The sequence below is a fragment of the Stegastes partitus genome, unplaced genomic scaffold (genome assembly GCF_000690725.1).
Source record: "Stegastes partitus isolate 25-593 unplaced genomic scaffold, Stegastes_partitus-1.0.2 Scaffold1213, whole genome shotgun sequence".
Taxonomy (NCBI): domain Eukaryota; kingdom Metazoa; phylum Chordata; class Actinopteri; family Pomacentridae; genus Stegastes; species Stegastes partitus.
Window position 1 is genome coordinate 27,780 of NW_007578944.1, and position 15,455 is coordinate 43,234.

At 41.4% G+C, this 15,455-nt stretch overlaps 1 protein-coding gene across 1 annotated transcript; it reads right to left on the reverse strand.

Annotated features, from left to right (window-relative positions):
• Positions 1–10,554: 10,554 nt before the first annotated feature.
• On the reverse strand, positions 10,555–14,804 carry paqr7a (progestin and adipoQ receptor family member VII, a). Its single transcript, XM_008297354.1, has 2 exons — positions 14,687–14,804; positions 10,555–11,856 (listed from the first exon to the last, which is right to left on the reverse strand). The coding sequence occupies exon 2, from the start codon at positions 11,817–11,819 to the stop codon at positions 10,761–10,763; it is 1,059 nt and encodes a 352-aa protein (XP_008295576.1). The 5' UTR covers positions 11,820–11,856; positions 14,687–14,804; the 3' UTR covers positions 10,555–10,760.
• Positions 14,805–15,455: the final 651 nt, after the last annotated feature.

Here is a 15,455-nt window from a genome sequence, read left to right on the forward strand (position 1 = left end):
GCAAATGGTCATGAGCGGGACTCAAACCCATAAGATAACATAAACTTTATTGTCTGTCACAAGTGACAGAAATTCTTCTTTGACAGGCATAAAAACAAACACATTTAAAACAACATACAAGTACAGCCATAATTGAAAGGACGTTAGGGGCAGTTAAAAACAGCAAAGTGTTCATTTCCGGCTATTTAGAGTGGTTACTGCAGTAACCGCTGTGTCGGGGACTATAGCTCCTGTTTATGGGTGGCCCGCTCAACTAGGTGAACTATAGGGGTGCCACACAAGGCCGTTTTTTTTAATGTAATGGGTCACATTCAGTATTGTGTGCTTGATCAGATTAGATTCAACTTTATTGCCATTACCTCAAGTCGAAGTACGAAGACAACAAAATGCATTTTAGCGGAGCAAAAGAAGCAGTAAAGTGCATTAAATGCAGTATAAGTACATACAGTATGTCAGTATTTTGTCGTGTAAACAGAATTAACAGTATGAACAAACTTTTAAGAACACAATAAATATACATAATAAAAAAGATAGATAGATTTACAGGTAGAGCTAAAAACCAGTATAAACAGTATGGACAGTATGAGATGGGCGTACGACTTGGCAGTTCCATGATAGATGATTCACAGATGACTGACAGGACTCTCCAAAGGGACAATACTAAAGATTCTCCCCTTCTGAAGCTGCACAAGCAATAGCTGCACCTGACTGGGCCAACGCTTCACTCATAGCTTCTCTGCTTCTTGATTTTAAACTGGACCAACATGGTGGCTCGTTTGCAAACCTTCGCTTATATTACGAAAACAGTTCACCAAAATGTGCTTAAGAAAACGTATGAGGTCAGAAATAAGTGATGCAGTTGCTGAGTCTGGCTTTGTTTTTAAAGTTTTTCATGAGTTTCCAGAGGACTCTAGAGGAGACTGGAGGGTCCTGATTTGCAACAGGTGGCCAAGTCCTTGTACAAAAATGGGAGAGGCCATCTCTCGAAACACAATGTGGCACTCCCAGAATGCACTGCACGGCTGTTTAAATATCAATGAATGTGAAGTGTTGAAATGAAAACTCTTGTGGGAACACATCATCAGGAACCAATCCTGTCAACTTGCAGCAAGTTGCTTTCTGCATCATTGTTTGTCTTTGGAATCGGTTCCCACTTTAAACCATCCATCCATTTTCCTCTGCTTATCAGAGGGGCACGGCAGGCTAAGCAGGTTGAAGGTTCTTCTGCTGGATCCCAAGGCATTCCAAGGCCAGATGAGATATATAAAAGTAGTTCTGGTTCTGCCCCCGAGTTTCCTCCCTGTTGCCTGGAAAATCTCCAAAGGAAGGTATCCAGGAGGCCTTATCAATAAATAAAACAATCCTTAGGTGGCTCTAGCACCTGTATGTATATAAAACATGAATGTGGACACCAGGTCTGAAAATTTAAGCCAATGCTGAAGCGAGTTAAACCTGCATTCTTTCTCACAGCCAGCAGGGAGCGACTATTGTGGTGGGAAAAATAAAAAGTTTGATTGTATAGAAGTCTATGAGAAAGTCACCTTTCTTTTGTTTTGATCTGTTACCCCTGTAAACATTTTCCCAATGAATTTATGGTCTCCATTGCTAGTTTCAAGTCTCCGTGAATACAGCATGATGCACATTTTGTAAATTATGGTCCCATTTAAAATAAAATAGACAATAAATCTGCTTAAGGATGTGGCTTTCTCGTGATTGACAGGTTGCTACTGTATTAGAGTGTCCGTGAGTTCCCAGTCAGTTTGATCAGACAGCAATAATTTGAAGAGAACAACTTAAAGAAACTGCGATGGCAATGTTTCACAGTTTCCTTATATTTTGTAGACCAGATGGCACGTTAATGAACATTTCAAAAACACATTAGCTGCATTTTCATTTGTTACAGGAACATGTTCTCACATATTCTGATCCTCAGCTCTTCCTTTGAGATGCCAACAAACGTTTAACACTGGAAACAAGGGCAGGAAATGACTTGTTGTACTCGGGCTGACTTGACTGTCCTCTCCCTCCATACTGGTTCCTCTGTGTAGTTTAAAGAGACAGTACACAACTTTATTCATATTGTCATGGGAGTTTGTGGTATTAATTCCTATGATTCCTATACCCAATGGTAATACAATCACCAGTTAACTTGTCATGCATGTCTGTTGGAGGAAGACGCACAAGAGAACATGCACGGTCCACACTGAGCAGCGGGTTTAAACCCCACCTTGCTGTGAGGTAACCACTGTGTCACCCCACATCACCATCATCCATCCATTTGCTTTACCTGGTTTATCCTGTAAAGGGTCACAGAACCACATTGCCATCATCAAAATTCACCATATCGACGAACATAAACCATATTTTTTCTATTTTCTTGAACAGGAGTCAAGGTTGCAGTCAAAACTGTCGGGTCAATGGAAACAGGAAGGGGCAAAGAACCGAAAACAGGACAGTTCCTCTAAGTGTCACCTCACATCTGCCACACGTTCCTGCAGCGATAGTGAAACATAAATGAATTTATTCAAATTAAAATACTACAGTAAGCACTGAGAATGTCTTCTCCTGATATTAATCAGGTCTTAGTGCCCATATTTAACTTGTTCTGGCTGAATATTTACAGCCTTTTTCAGCTGCATGATCACATCCCTGCATTGCAGAGCAACTTCTCTTTCTGGTCATGCGTATTGTGAAAAGTGTTGATGCCAAAGTCTCACTCTCCTGTCAGCGATCCCTCCTGTTGTAGTTTGCAGCCACAGATGCATCAGGCAAAAGGTCTGTGGACCCTCATTTTGAACATCTTCCTCCCTAAAATATGCTGAGCAAGAAAGGATAGACCACTTCCACTTTGCATTTAACAATTCTTTCCTTGTTGAAATAAAATGTACTGGTTTCTGTGGGCCCAGCTCAACTCAAATTACACAATCAGTGACAGCTTAAGAATTACTACGTTCTAAAAAGTTAAAATCTTAGATGTGACAAGGCTGTTTATGGAAATTGAATTATTAAAAAGTGTTTCATCAATATGCGCTACAACCTCCCAAAAAAAAAAAACTCTTGACAAACAATGTCCAGAATAACCAAGAGTCAAGTAGCTGCTGCAAATCGTTCAATTTTTTTCCAAACAAAAAGACAATAATCCTAAACCAGCATAAACAATAAACAACAGAAGATTAGTGGTGGACCAGAATGAACAAATAGAATATAAGTCACTCAGATCAACCTGAAACAGGCTGTAGGATGTTTTCCCCTTCCCTCAAACCTGCATCAGAAATGGAACTAGAAGGAAAAAAGGAGTGAGAAGAACAAACAAAATAGAAGAAACAAGAAAACAGACGTCATTCATTCAGTCTGGAGACAGAGAGACAGAGAGAGAGATGAGGTTCCTGCCCTCTTATCATTGGTTTTCCAGTCAAAGATGATCTGCACATCCTGGCCAGCAGAGGGCGAGCATGTAACACCTCTCTGCTAACAAGAACCTGAATTAACCTGTCAGAAATTCTCTCTGTGAAATAAGATATGAATAATTAATACTGCAAAAGGCAACACAACGTTCCTTTTCTTTTGTTCAGCATATATTATTTTTGGGGGGCATGTGTTGTTTGGGAGTTTATTCATTTTTTTTTCAAATTGTTTTTAAAATTAACAACAAAAAAAAAAGAAAGTTAAAAATACCCTCATTTCCTGTGTTCCCTTTTTAAATACGTTTGTGCTTTCTTTGGGCCGTAACAAACGTAGCTTATGTAACAGTAAATGACTCGATGATGCTGGTTTCAGAACTCACCTGCAGTTTGTACCTGCACACAAACCATGTTTTTCATCACAACACACCTTCTGCTGCTTAAAAATATGTTTCAGAAACAAAACCAACGAGCATAACAATAAATAAAAACAGATTCCCGCTGTCATTAATAAAAACATATATATATATTTATATTTGAGAGCAGAGGGATGAACTCATTATGACATTCTAAAGCTACATTTTGTGACTTGTTTGGAAACGATGAGCTGACGTTGGACTTGATCTTTACTCAGAACTGAATGCAATCAGACTGGACTTTATTGCATGTTTGCTTGTGAGACAAGCCACGCTTTTATGTTTACACCACACACTTAACTCTGAGCTGAGCCAACTGGTACTTGGAGGATGACAGGCAGAGCTCTTTGAGGCTGTTGTCTATATTCAGCTCTTCAACCACCAGATGGATCAATACTGTTTTAAATTGGTTCCAACATAAAAGACATTTTCAGATTCTCTATTTTATTTTTATTTAGTTTTTTCACATTCAATTATACACTAATTTATTGGTCTTGTTACAATTCCTTATGCAGATTTTAGAATCAGGCCAGCACATACAAGAACAGGAAATTATAACAGGAAGTGCTTTATCAGGGCATTCAAATTTGTATCACACATCTGAATTACCTATCTGATGCTGCTTGGACAGCCTCTGATTCAGGCACTATGTATATACTAGCATCTGTGACGCAGTCTAGGACTCGATGTAATGGCTTTCACCAACATCACAAATGAAAGAAAAAACTATATATCTGCCACACAGTAAGCCTGTTTAGTGATCTATCATTTAGCTGATTCATATTCAGAATCAGAACACAAGCGGTAATACAGCTTTCCCTGTTGTTATTTTGTTCAATAAAATTTTGAATATTATAACAACTGATTACTTTCAGAGTCTATAACCTATTTTTCAAATACTGACTGTATATAATAATATAATATATAAATAAAATAATTGTAAAAAAAATAATAATAATACAATAATATAATAATACAATCAAATAAGATTCAAAACCACTTAACATAAGTAAATGAAAATCTCACAACATATAATAATCGATGCCACAATAACTTTCATTAACTGTAAAAAAAACAATTGCATAAGAAATGATGCAGTTTTACAGTGTCTCATAATCTTTTAACTCGTTGATCGTTTAGTTCTAATGGACTTCCTGGACCACCAGCATCCATGGATCCGTGTTTTCATGCAGGGGCTTTTTCCAATCTGAACAGCTTTAAAAGCTCTGAACCTGAAATGAAAACAACCCCTATTCTTTCTAGTGCTATGAATCTAAATGGTGGAGAACGGTTTGTTTGCTTCCTGGTTAAAGATTTACCTCAATTCAACCCTTCATTCGCCTGCCATCCAGCAAAGGCATGAAGGATTCAAAGAAAGTACACAGAGGCTACTTACCTACTTGGCTGTTGCTAAGGCACTAGCTAGAAAAAAAGTTGTTTGTTTTTTAGTGCATCTCATGTTCTACCTGGCTCAAATGTTGGCAGGCTCAGTACCTGCAGGGCCAATTATAGTTCCCACACTGGAGAAGCTTTTCCATCATGTAGCTTCCTGGCATCGCACAGAAACGGAACTGTCCAGTTTGCCCAACAACTGGCCTTCCATCGATGGAGCTACAACATTTCACTGTAGGGTTGAGGCAAGTCGGCCAGCATCAAGAAGATACTGCCAAAGTATGTTCTGCAAAATGTAAGAATCTGAGTCTGGTCCCATCCCTGCACCATTAAAGACGGGATTATACTTACTTGCAGATGTGCACACAGACAGCTGTGGACGTGTAGTTGATTTAAACTATGCTATGTTCTTGTTGGTATTGATCTAATGTGGTCTATGTAGTCCACACTTTTGTGCTTGTATAGAAGTTTGGATGGACACACATTTTGGACATCTACCAAAGGGGTTGTGTGGACTTCTGCAGCTTTAGGCAGAAGACATAATTTACATCAGTGCTCTTAGAGAAGGGAGCCATCACTCTCGGCTGTCGCAGACTCAGCACCTGGATGCCAAACCCTCCCCTCCAGCCGAGATACAAAGCTGATAAATTGTCACGAACTCACTAACAGAATGGGTGGACACAAATGCTTGACTCATTAGGTTCAGGCAAAAGACAGGTTTAATGGCAGTCAGGGTTCGGTACACAGGAAATCAGTCCAACAGGCAGAAGTATCCAAGAATCGGCAGACAAAAGGCAAGGTCAAAAAGCAGAAACAAGGTCGAGACTCAAACAGACTGTGACTTAACTTGGATAACGCTGGTACAAGGACTGTGAAGTGCGACGAGACAGTGAGACACACAGGGTAAAATACACGAGGTAATGAGGGTAAATGGGAAACAGGTGCGGGGAGGTAATCAGGGAGCAGGTGAGACAAGACAGGTACAGGAAGTAAAGCTAGAACAGAACACCCAGTGAAATGATTTCAAAATAAAACAGGAAAGACGAGACATAATGTGCAGACATGAACAGAAATTTGACAGACATGACATAAATGCCATCTTCATCTGGGTCTCCAGCATCTACCCGAGGATTGAGCGGTAGTGTAGGAACCCAACACTGAGGCTTTCAGGTGCTCTTCCGATGCCTGACGAACTTTGCTCCTTTGCGTTTTTCTGTCTTGGACGACTGCCTTGGTTACACAACTTAACCCAGGTCCTCACCTCCTGTTTATGGGAACAAGACAAGCTACTCGAGAGAACAGAAGGTGATCTCTAAACAGGAGGTGTACCACTTGTTGTTTCTACATCACAGAGAGCAGAAGGATGTTGCTCATAATACATTTGTCAGACATGGCTTTCCTCAACCCAGACAGTCAGGACACAACCATTTCCTGTCCTGTATCTTAAGCTGAGCGTTGCAAAGGTCACACCCAACAGACTTATCAGTTTAGATATGGAGTGAGGCAATGAAATCAGAACTATGATCATGACGCATGTTGGAACATAGCAAAACTAGTTTCACAAATGCGGACAAACAACTGACTCAATGTGGGTTTCCAGGAAGGTTTGTAGTCGTCACATCTCACATTCGACAGGAATGAAAAAGATCTTTAGTTTCCTGTACTGACCTAGATACCAACACGATATCCCTTTCCTGTTCTGGTTCTGTTTACTGGATCCTTGACGCCAATAGCAGATTTCATGATTGCAGGTGATCTAACTGGTCAGCTGCAGAGTGAAATACAGGCCTGTGTTTTCTACGTGCCTAATCAAATAAGGCACAGATTCACTTTGGGCTGCTCGCTAATCTCGGTTTACAAATTATCAACATACATGCACCGCATCTCGCTGTCAAGTGTGTCCGTACGATATGTAAATAGCAGACGAGGCCCTGCTAGAAGGAACATTGTTTAACAGGTTGCTATGGAGACCAATTTACCATTGATACATCCTTAAAGAAAAGGTCATCAGGTTTGGCGACTGATTTGCATTAAAAAATCTGTCTTTGTATACTAATGTTTTTCGAGGACAGAGCCTGCACGAACACAGAAATCTTTCTAAAAACAGCAGGAATCCGGTTCTAAAATGTCAGGATATCAAAGTTTACCTATTACCTATCTTATGTTGACTTAGAAGAGACTGGAGTCTAGATGCATATTGTACAATATTTTAAAGATAACAATGTAAATACGTTGGAAGCCTGCTGTTCCTTTCTCTGCACACAAAGTTCAATGTGCTCCTGATAAATGCCCCCCAACAGAAAGCCACAGTGAAACTAGAACTTGTAGGTTGCGCCACACATGTAAGAAACCTCATTCATATGTCTTGATTTTTATAGTATTTCTATGAAAAAAATAATCTGATACCGCTGTTGAGTATGTTTTGTAGTGGCCTGTAGGGAACACCACTTCCTTGAGTAATGTGAATTGTTTCACAAAACTCCACCGTCTTTACATCTGGGCTCGTAGCAGTCGAGGGGGGTCACAGCCAGTTCAGACATGTCTGTAATAACAGCAGAACAGAAGAGGACCAAGAATGTGAATGTTTTTCGACAGCGGAGATTACAACCGGCGCTGAAAGAGAAAAAGCACTTTGGGAGAAAGCGTGGGTGAGCGTTACGGATTCAAACTAAGTTAAAATGATGAAAGTATGCGCTGGCTGCAGGTTCTTCCAAGGGAGCTGAAGCTTTTATTCTGTTCATGAAGACGGATTCAATAAATTCTGAATGAGAAATTGCACTGAGTGTCTGAAGCTAGCAGAGACCCATCCACCTGCAGCCTCACGTTCATTCAATTACCTTCATCCATGCATTTTTATAGAAGTTTAAGAGTTGCTCATAGTGAAAGCAGTAGTAAGGAAATAAAACAGTGGCCATCAAGATGTCAGGAGATGAGACATCACATGGTTAGTGAATGTTTCTCACACGAAACTCAAAGAAAGTTGTGAGAAAAGTTGTGGGTTAACAAGAAAGTCTTGTCTACTCTGGTTGTTGAACTAAATCGCATTGTTTTCACATCCTGGTCGACAGCAGGCATCAATTGAACTGAATGAACTCTCACAGACATCGAATTGTCACATTCTATTTAGTTTTTTTTTTAGTACACTCACGGTAACATCACTGATTTTGTAATAATTCAAAAGGCACAAGCAAGTTTTACAGTAGGACACAACACAGTGATTAACAGTCTACACAGAAAACATGTCGACAACAAGACATTCAAAAAGTTAAGACTTTCATCATATATTAAATCCCTCATGGAACTTCCAGCTTCAGTAAAGTACAATCTAAAGGCAGTACGTTAAATTAGCACAACAGAAAAAAAAAACATGTTCTAGTGTGTCGTCAGAGATGTGAAGCCTACACACATAAACCCAACGAGAAGGCATCTTTGAACTGAAGGCTCCATCTTCTGAAGAATCTGCACAAGGGTCGAGCGACAGGTAAAGGAAATTAATTACCGAGATTGTTTTGCAGATGTTTCTTTTGCAATATGAGTCATGATCTCTCCTTTTCAAGGCAACGTTTCACATCAAATGAGAAAATAACGAGCTCTCAAGGCACAATGAGAAAGGCACGACATACATTTACTACACTGTAGATTATCTAAAAAACATCCATCCATCCATTATCTACCGCTTAATCCTCACGAGGGTCGCGGGGGAGCGTATCCCAGCCGACTTAGGGTGAAGGCAGGTTCACCTGGACAGGTCACCAGTCTATCACAGGGCCACACTTAGAGACAGACAACCAAGCACACTCACATTCACACCTACGGACAATTTAGAATCACCAATTAACCTCAGCATGTTTTTGGACTGTGTGGGAGGAAGCCGGAGAACCCGGAGAGAACCCACACTGCACGGGGAGAACATGCAAACTCCACGCAGAAAGATTCCGGTGCCCCACCGGGACGCGAACCGGCAACCTTCTTGCTGCGAGGCAACAGTGCTACCAACTGCAGCCCTCTAAAAAACATGTTCTTATCTTTCCTGAACTGTGAAGGACAAAAACGATCATCGAGTCAAATGAGGGCACAGTGTGAATAACAAAACCTCAAGTACGACACTTTTAAAATATCAAAAATAAATATTTGCACATTTTAGATGTAATTCCACATATTATCACAAAAAAATTCCAACAATCAGATGATTAAACGAACCCAACTGCACGCCGTCGGTTTTTATCAGTAACACTCATAAATGGTCAAACACTGTCGGCAGTGATAGTCCAGCTTTAATAGCCTTTGACATTCCAACTCACCCAACCCTTCCAGTTCATGTCGTGGATTTTCTTTAAACAAAAATCCATGTGAAAACTTCTAGTTTGTGCCGTCATGCTAAAATCCATCATATCTGTGATTCCTTCTCAGTCTCAGCATCGCTGATTATTTTTGACTTGATTTGGTGGGAATTTGTTCCAAAACCAGATGGATCATTTGCAGCTTAAGAGTTGTTGCTCAATGTTTGACATCAATAGCATTCCATACCGTTTTACCCAAATGACGAATCTTCAATTTTAACACATTTCTATAGCGAGTAGTTTTCATTTTCGTGTAAGCAAATATTGATTCATTGTAGTTCTCACAAAAAAAAACTGATTGCAGCACGTCTTGATAAAGTTTCAGAGCTGGAAATACACTTTTCAGGTATTTTGTCTTTCCCCAAAAGAAGAAAAAAAAAATAAATTACAGGCCAGAGGCGACCCACTAGTCAAACAGTTACCACATGGGCAGAAATCCAACACTTAGCCTGGACCCTCAACACATGCCATTGTCCTGCTCCCCACATCACCAATTTACCTCCAGTCTTTATCCAATAACGGTGAAAATGCCAAAAAATATAAGCTTTAGATCATTTAAAATAATATAAGACGCTATCCTACTATTCATTTTTTGAAAGTAGCTCATTTTTAGTGCTTTTCACCAGTTGTAATCGGACATACGGTTTTAAAGGTAGCTATTTGTATTATGTTGACTGCACGGTTTTATATCTCTAAAATCGAATGCGATCCAACAACAGCTCTGACATAAACTCTGCTTTTATGAAGCTTCTACATTTTCAGTTTAGAGGTTAGAGGTTTAGAGGTTAACGTCCTAGAGGTTATATATATATAAATGAATTAAAAACATGCTAGATGTTCTATATGCACGTCCATTGTTCAATAATTTTCTGTAAACGAGCATTTCTCAAGAAAATCCACGACATGAACGAGCAAAGTTCGGTGAGTCGACATGGAATGAGCCCTTTGTAAATTGTGAGAATCTGTTTTTGAATGCGTTCACTTTTCTTCTTTTTTTCTTTTTTTAAAGTCTGAGCCTTTGCCACTAAATGACACCCTGTGTATTAGTACAAAAATTGCAATACATAAGAATATAAAATCCTACCTCCTAATGCCGTTGTGTATCCCTCTTTGCTACGAACTGTTTTACTGGCAGCAAAAATAATTAGTTCCCTCTCTATCAAAGCAGCGTCTGGAATGAAAGGCACATAGATGCTATGCATATTAATTAGTTATTTGGACTTGGTTTTGAACTCAAGCACTTGTTTAACTTTCCTCAGCATGAGAACAGCAATTAGTGCACATGTAACCACAGTGACCACGTACAGTCCCACGAACACAGCAGCCTCGCCGGCCTCATGCAGGTGCGAGTACAGCTTCCTGCGGCTCAGGTAGTCCAGCTGAGAGGCCTGGATCTGACACAGGGTGCAGCAGGACAGGAAAACGTGGAACATCTGATGACTCTGTCCCACGAAGTCGCAGCGTCCCGGGAAGCAGCCCTCCAGCAGGGGGAAGGTGAAGAAGAAGGCACAGCTGAGAAAGAAAGCCACCTGGCCAAGGTGGTAGATGATGGCTGGGTCACTGCTGGACCAGCCGAGGAGTCTGTTAGCCACAGGGCTGCTGTCCCAGATGTAGGCAAGCGCCGAGGGCACCACCTGGCACACCTTCCGCACCCACGACGGCTGGCTGTGGTTGCAGTATTTTCCGTAGCAGCACCCCAGGCACGAGAGGCAGCTGAGCACAGCGGCAGCAGGCATGAAGATCCCCTGCAGGCGTCCGTGCAGGCCCTCATCCACAGCGTAGTAAAAGTGAACCACAGCGCTGCCGTACTGATACTGCGCCACCCCAACGTAGTCCAGGAAGAAGAAGCAATAGTGGCACAGCTCAGATTTGCCACCCAGCATGTGAGCTGCGACACTGAACGCCGAGTAGATCAGGGAGGACAGGATGAGGACCAGCAGGGGCCACGAATGCTGGTCCTCAACGAAGTCCACAGTCTCAGCAAGCTGACTCAGCTTCACCAGAAACACCAGGAAGGCCAGCAGGTGAGTCCAGATGTTGACGGTCTCGTTGTGGCGCTGGAACATGGACAGGAGGTAGTAACGCCAGTTCTGGTTGAGCGGCCGGTAGCCGGTGCAAACATAGCGCTCCCTGAAGTAGTAAGGAACCTCGGTGTCTCTGACGGTGCCGGGCATGGAGGGAGCGGCCTCGGTCAGCATCTGGGGAACCTGCCTGATCTGCTGCAGGCTGATGAACACTCGGCCAATCCGCTCCATCACAATGGTCGCCATGACGGACAGCAGCTCACTGGTGCACGCTGGGTAGTTCCTGCAGAGGTGGTTGAACAATTAACAGCCGTTCAAGTTGTGTTCAACAGTTTTAGGTGGCATCAAATAAGTAAAACTACAAATTACAATTACACTCCTGTAGTGTGGCTCAAGCAAAACATGTAAATATGTTACACGTGACTGCAAATGAAAAATGAAACCACCAACATTCTTCAATTTGCTCAGCAGCTCTGCAGTGTTGCACCTAATATTGTGGCTGGCGGTGGAGATGGTGTCTGGTTGGCCACAAGAATTAAATCTTTCCGGATTTCTGCGGCATTGCTGCCGGCTACAGGGCTGCAACCAACTTTAATTGTCGAAGGTTTTCTGAATTGATCAAGATGTCCTCAAATGTTTTGTTTGATCCACAACCCAAACATGGTCAGTCAAAGAGGAGGAAAGAAACCAGAAAATATTTACATTTAAGAAGCTTGAGTCAGAGAACTTTTTTTTCTTTAAGAAGAAAAAAAGTTACTTTCGGTTATCAAAATAGTCGGCAGTGAAGTTGACAGCTCATTGGTTATTCTGATCGACAGTAGAAGCTCTAAGCTGTCGAAGTAAAGTTTTACATTCAATTCATTCAATAATACTTTAATGATCCCTTACAGAGAAAGTTCATTTACAGTTGCATCCCGTCCAAGAAACATAAAGACAATAAGTGGGGGAGACAGTTGGGTCTGCCAGCCTAACCGGCGCCCCTTATCAATGACGACATGATTACTCCTGTGTTGGTTAGATAATAAATGTAATTCACCATAATGACTGTAACTCATCCCATCACAATTTACAGGACTGTTGTGACTTATTAAGACATTACCAGCTTTTATCATCATTACTTTGATAGAAAATAAGCTTTTCGTACATGTTTTCCCAATTTCCACTGAGTATTGACTCATCGTTGTAACCGAGCCGCTGTACGACTGCAGACACAAATATTTAGCATTCAGTTTGTTGAGAGAAGAGGCGAAAGCAAAGGCCAGCCTCTGGATTCTATCTGGGATGTTTTGCTTCATCGAAATCCTCCTGCAGTGGCTGAAACTGAGTCACGGTTGCCAGATCACAAACAGGAAAGACCTGGGATCAACAAATAAAACACGTAGGAAATAAAGTCTGGATGAAAATGCGAGAAATAGTTCCATCTTCTCCTCCTCACCTAAAAACATCGATAAGTGTGGTTTAGATGTAACTGTAGATGCTTTTTAAACCGTGGACAGAAGCATGCTCACTGTTTCCCCTGCTTGCAGTCTTTATGCTAAGCTAGGCTAATCACCTCCAGGCTGCAACAGGTGAATCTTTCACAAGTTTTACACTTAACGTTTGATGCAGATGATTGTTTGAAATGGTAACGCATGGTTTCATATTGTATGAGATAAAGGCAGAAATGTAGAGAAGGTTCATTTTCCACATCATATTCTGTCACATAATGCATGCTCCCTATGCAGCAGTAGGGGGTAGTGACTATGAGCTGCTGGGATTTACAAAGTTGGTCCTTTATGCAAATTGCTTTGCATGTCACAGCTTTTCCGTCATGATGATTTACTGTGCTTGTGCAGGTTGCATCAACTCCAGCCTGTCAGGACACTGAGTTCAAACTTCAAAACAACACAGCTGCTTTCTTGCCTGATCTAGTTTTGTGGATCGGCTGACCTGCTGCATCTGCAACGGATAGCATGGTTCGTGTGTGCCACTCATTATAGACTGGGCATTTATGTTCCTGAGGATACGCTGGAGCTCTGGGCGATGGATGTTTAAGCCAGGAGGCCAGCCATGCTGGTTCGATCGCTCAGAGATTCAGCCTGGTAAAAACTGTATGACCCTTCATTTATGTGTGCAAACTTTTAAATGAGTCGACACTTTCTCTGTCATGTAGCACCATAAAACAGTGCAGATTTATGAGGGATACTTTCTGTACTTTTTGATAATTATGATGTAAAAATATGATGAATGAAGGAAAAAGCATTGTGAGGTAGCAACAAGACTAAACACTCTGACACTATGAACTTTAAAAACCGTTCAATCCTTAGAAAAGAAAAAAAAATGTCCAGAATGAACAGTTCTGAAGATGCTCAACTCTCCTGAACCGATGATTTGACTGTAGAAACTGTGAATCTGTGCTGGAAACCTTTTAGGTTTTTAAAGCTGGATGAAGTCACAAAGGCCTGTCAGAAGATGCCAAATGGTCAGTTAGTGAGTCACCTGCTGAGCCACGTGCGTAAATAGCGCACAGCTTCTGTGTGGATTCCAACCCTGTGGATCAAGTTGGAGCCACGACACGCTCAGAGTGTCAGAATAGGAGTTTTAAAAGGGAAGATGCCCCTGAGGTTGTGTCTGGAGGGTATTTAAACAATCAGTAAATGCGATGGGAACATTTTTCTGGCTCAACCTACATCTCATTCTCAGAGAAAACCCGAAAACTTGCTGGATGGTGTGTTTTTTGTAAATCGCAGCTTGCATAACTGGTAAAACAAGAAGTTGACGTTTTCCCCCCTCCTCAGTGCCTCCATCAGGCCTGGGGAAATAAAAAAAGAAAAGAAAAAAAAAAAGAAAAAAGGCGACTCCTGTGTTCCCAGTCTGACAGGAACACGCTGCTGCTGCTGCCTGCTGGGTTCTGGCATCACACTGACCTCACCCGGGTTAAACAAACTCAGCGGTGCAGATGAACCCGTCGGTCCCTGGAGCTGCACCGTCCACGACTCAACCAGAGACAATCGGAAAAGTTGTGCCGCAGCCTGAGCCATCAGTGGAACTTCTTCCACCTTGTGTCCATCCCTCCGGCGGCACAAGTCTGATCCTCCAGCAGCACAAAGCTTCCGTCAGCAGAGGTGTCTCACCTTGTCCCGCTCCCTGCTTTCCTTCAGGTCCGCAGCTGAACCTCTTCTTCCTCTTCTCCTCCTGCTCACGGCAGATATTCCGCAGATCGAGTCGCTGTTCTGAAGTTAAGGAGCTTCGTCAAGCTGCTGGTTGTCTGCAGCGTCTTACCGGAAGCGCAGTGATTTTGCTATTAGAATAAAAGCTTCTTGATTAACTTTTTTTTGTGTGTGCCTTTTTAATATTTTGTCCCCTACAGTGTGACACATTTTACTGTCAAATAGCAGCTGTGGTTGTCACTTATATTACAAGAGCTACAATTATAATTTACTTAATGGCTTTTTTTTTAATATCAGTACTCTACAGTGATGTACACTGTTTAATATTTTAACTTGACTTTTGGATAATACACTGTATTTGTATAGTGTTGTAGGCTATGGTAGGCTATTGAATATATTTTACAAACCAAGGCAAGTAATTTTCCTTAATGTAAAATAATATTGTTTGTTTGCACTACTCTCCTTGTTTGCACTATTTCTTATATTTATATGTACTTTTTTTTCCCTGTCTCGTATATGTGTACCTCAGTTGAATGCTGCTATCAACAATGTGAATTTCTCCACTGTGAGATAAATAAAGGCATATCTTATCTTATCTTAATTTATTTATTTTTTTAAAAAGGGGGATCAGTTTAAAGTTAACAGTCGTATTCTTGGCTACTGAAGTCAAGTCGCTATTCTGAGCAGTGCTTTGTTGTGCAAACAGTTTTGTTTTTGTAATGAAGCATCAGTA

What these genes read in the sequence shown, in the direction of transcription:
- paqr7a (XM_008297354.1), bottom strand. Translation starts at nt 11,819, where the DNA reads ATGGCGACCATTGTGATGGAGCGGATTGGCCGAGTGTTCATCAGCCTG.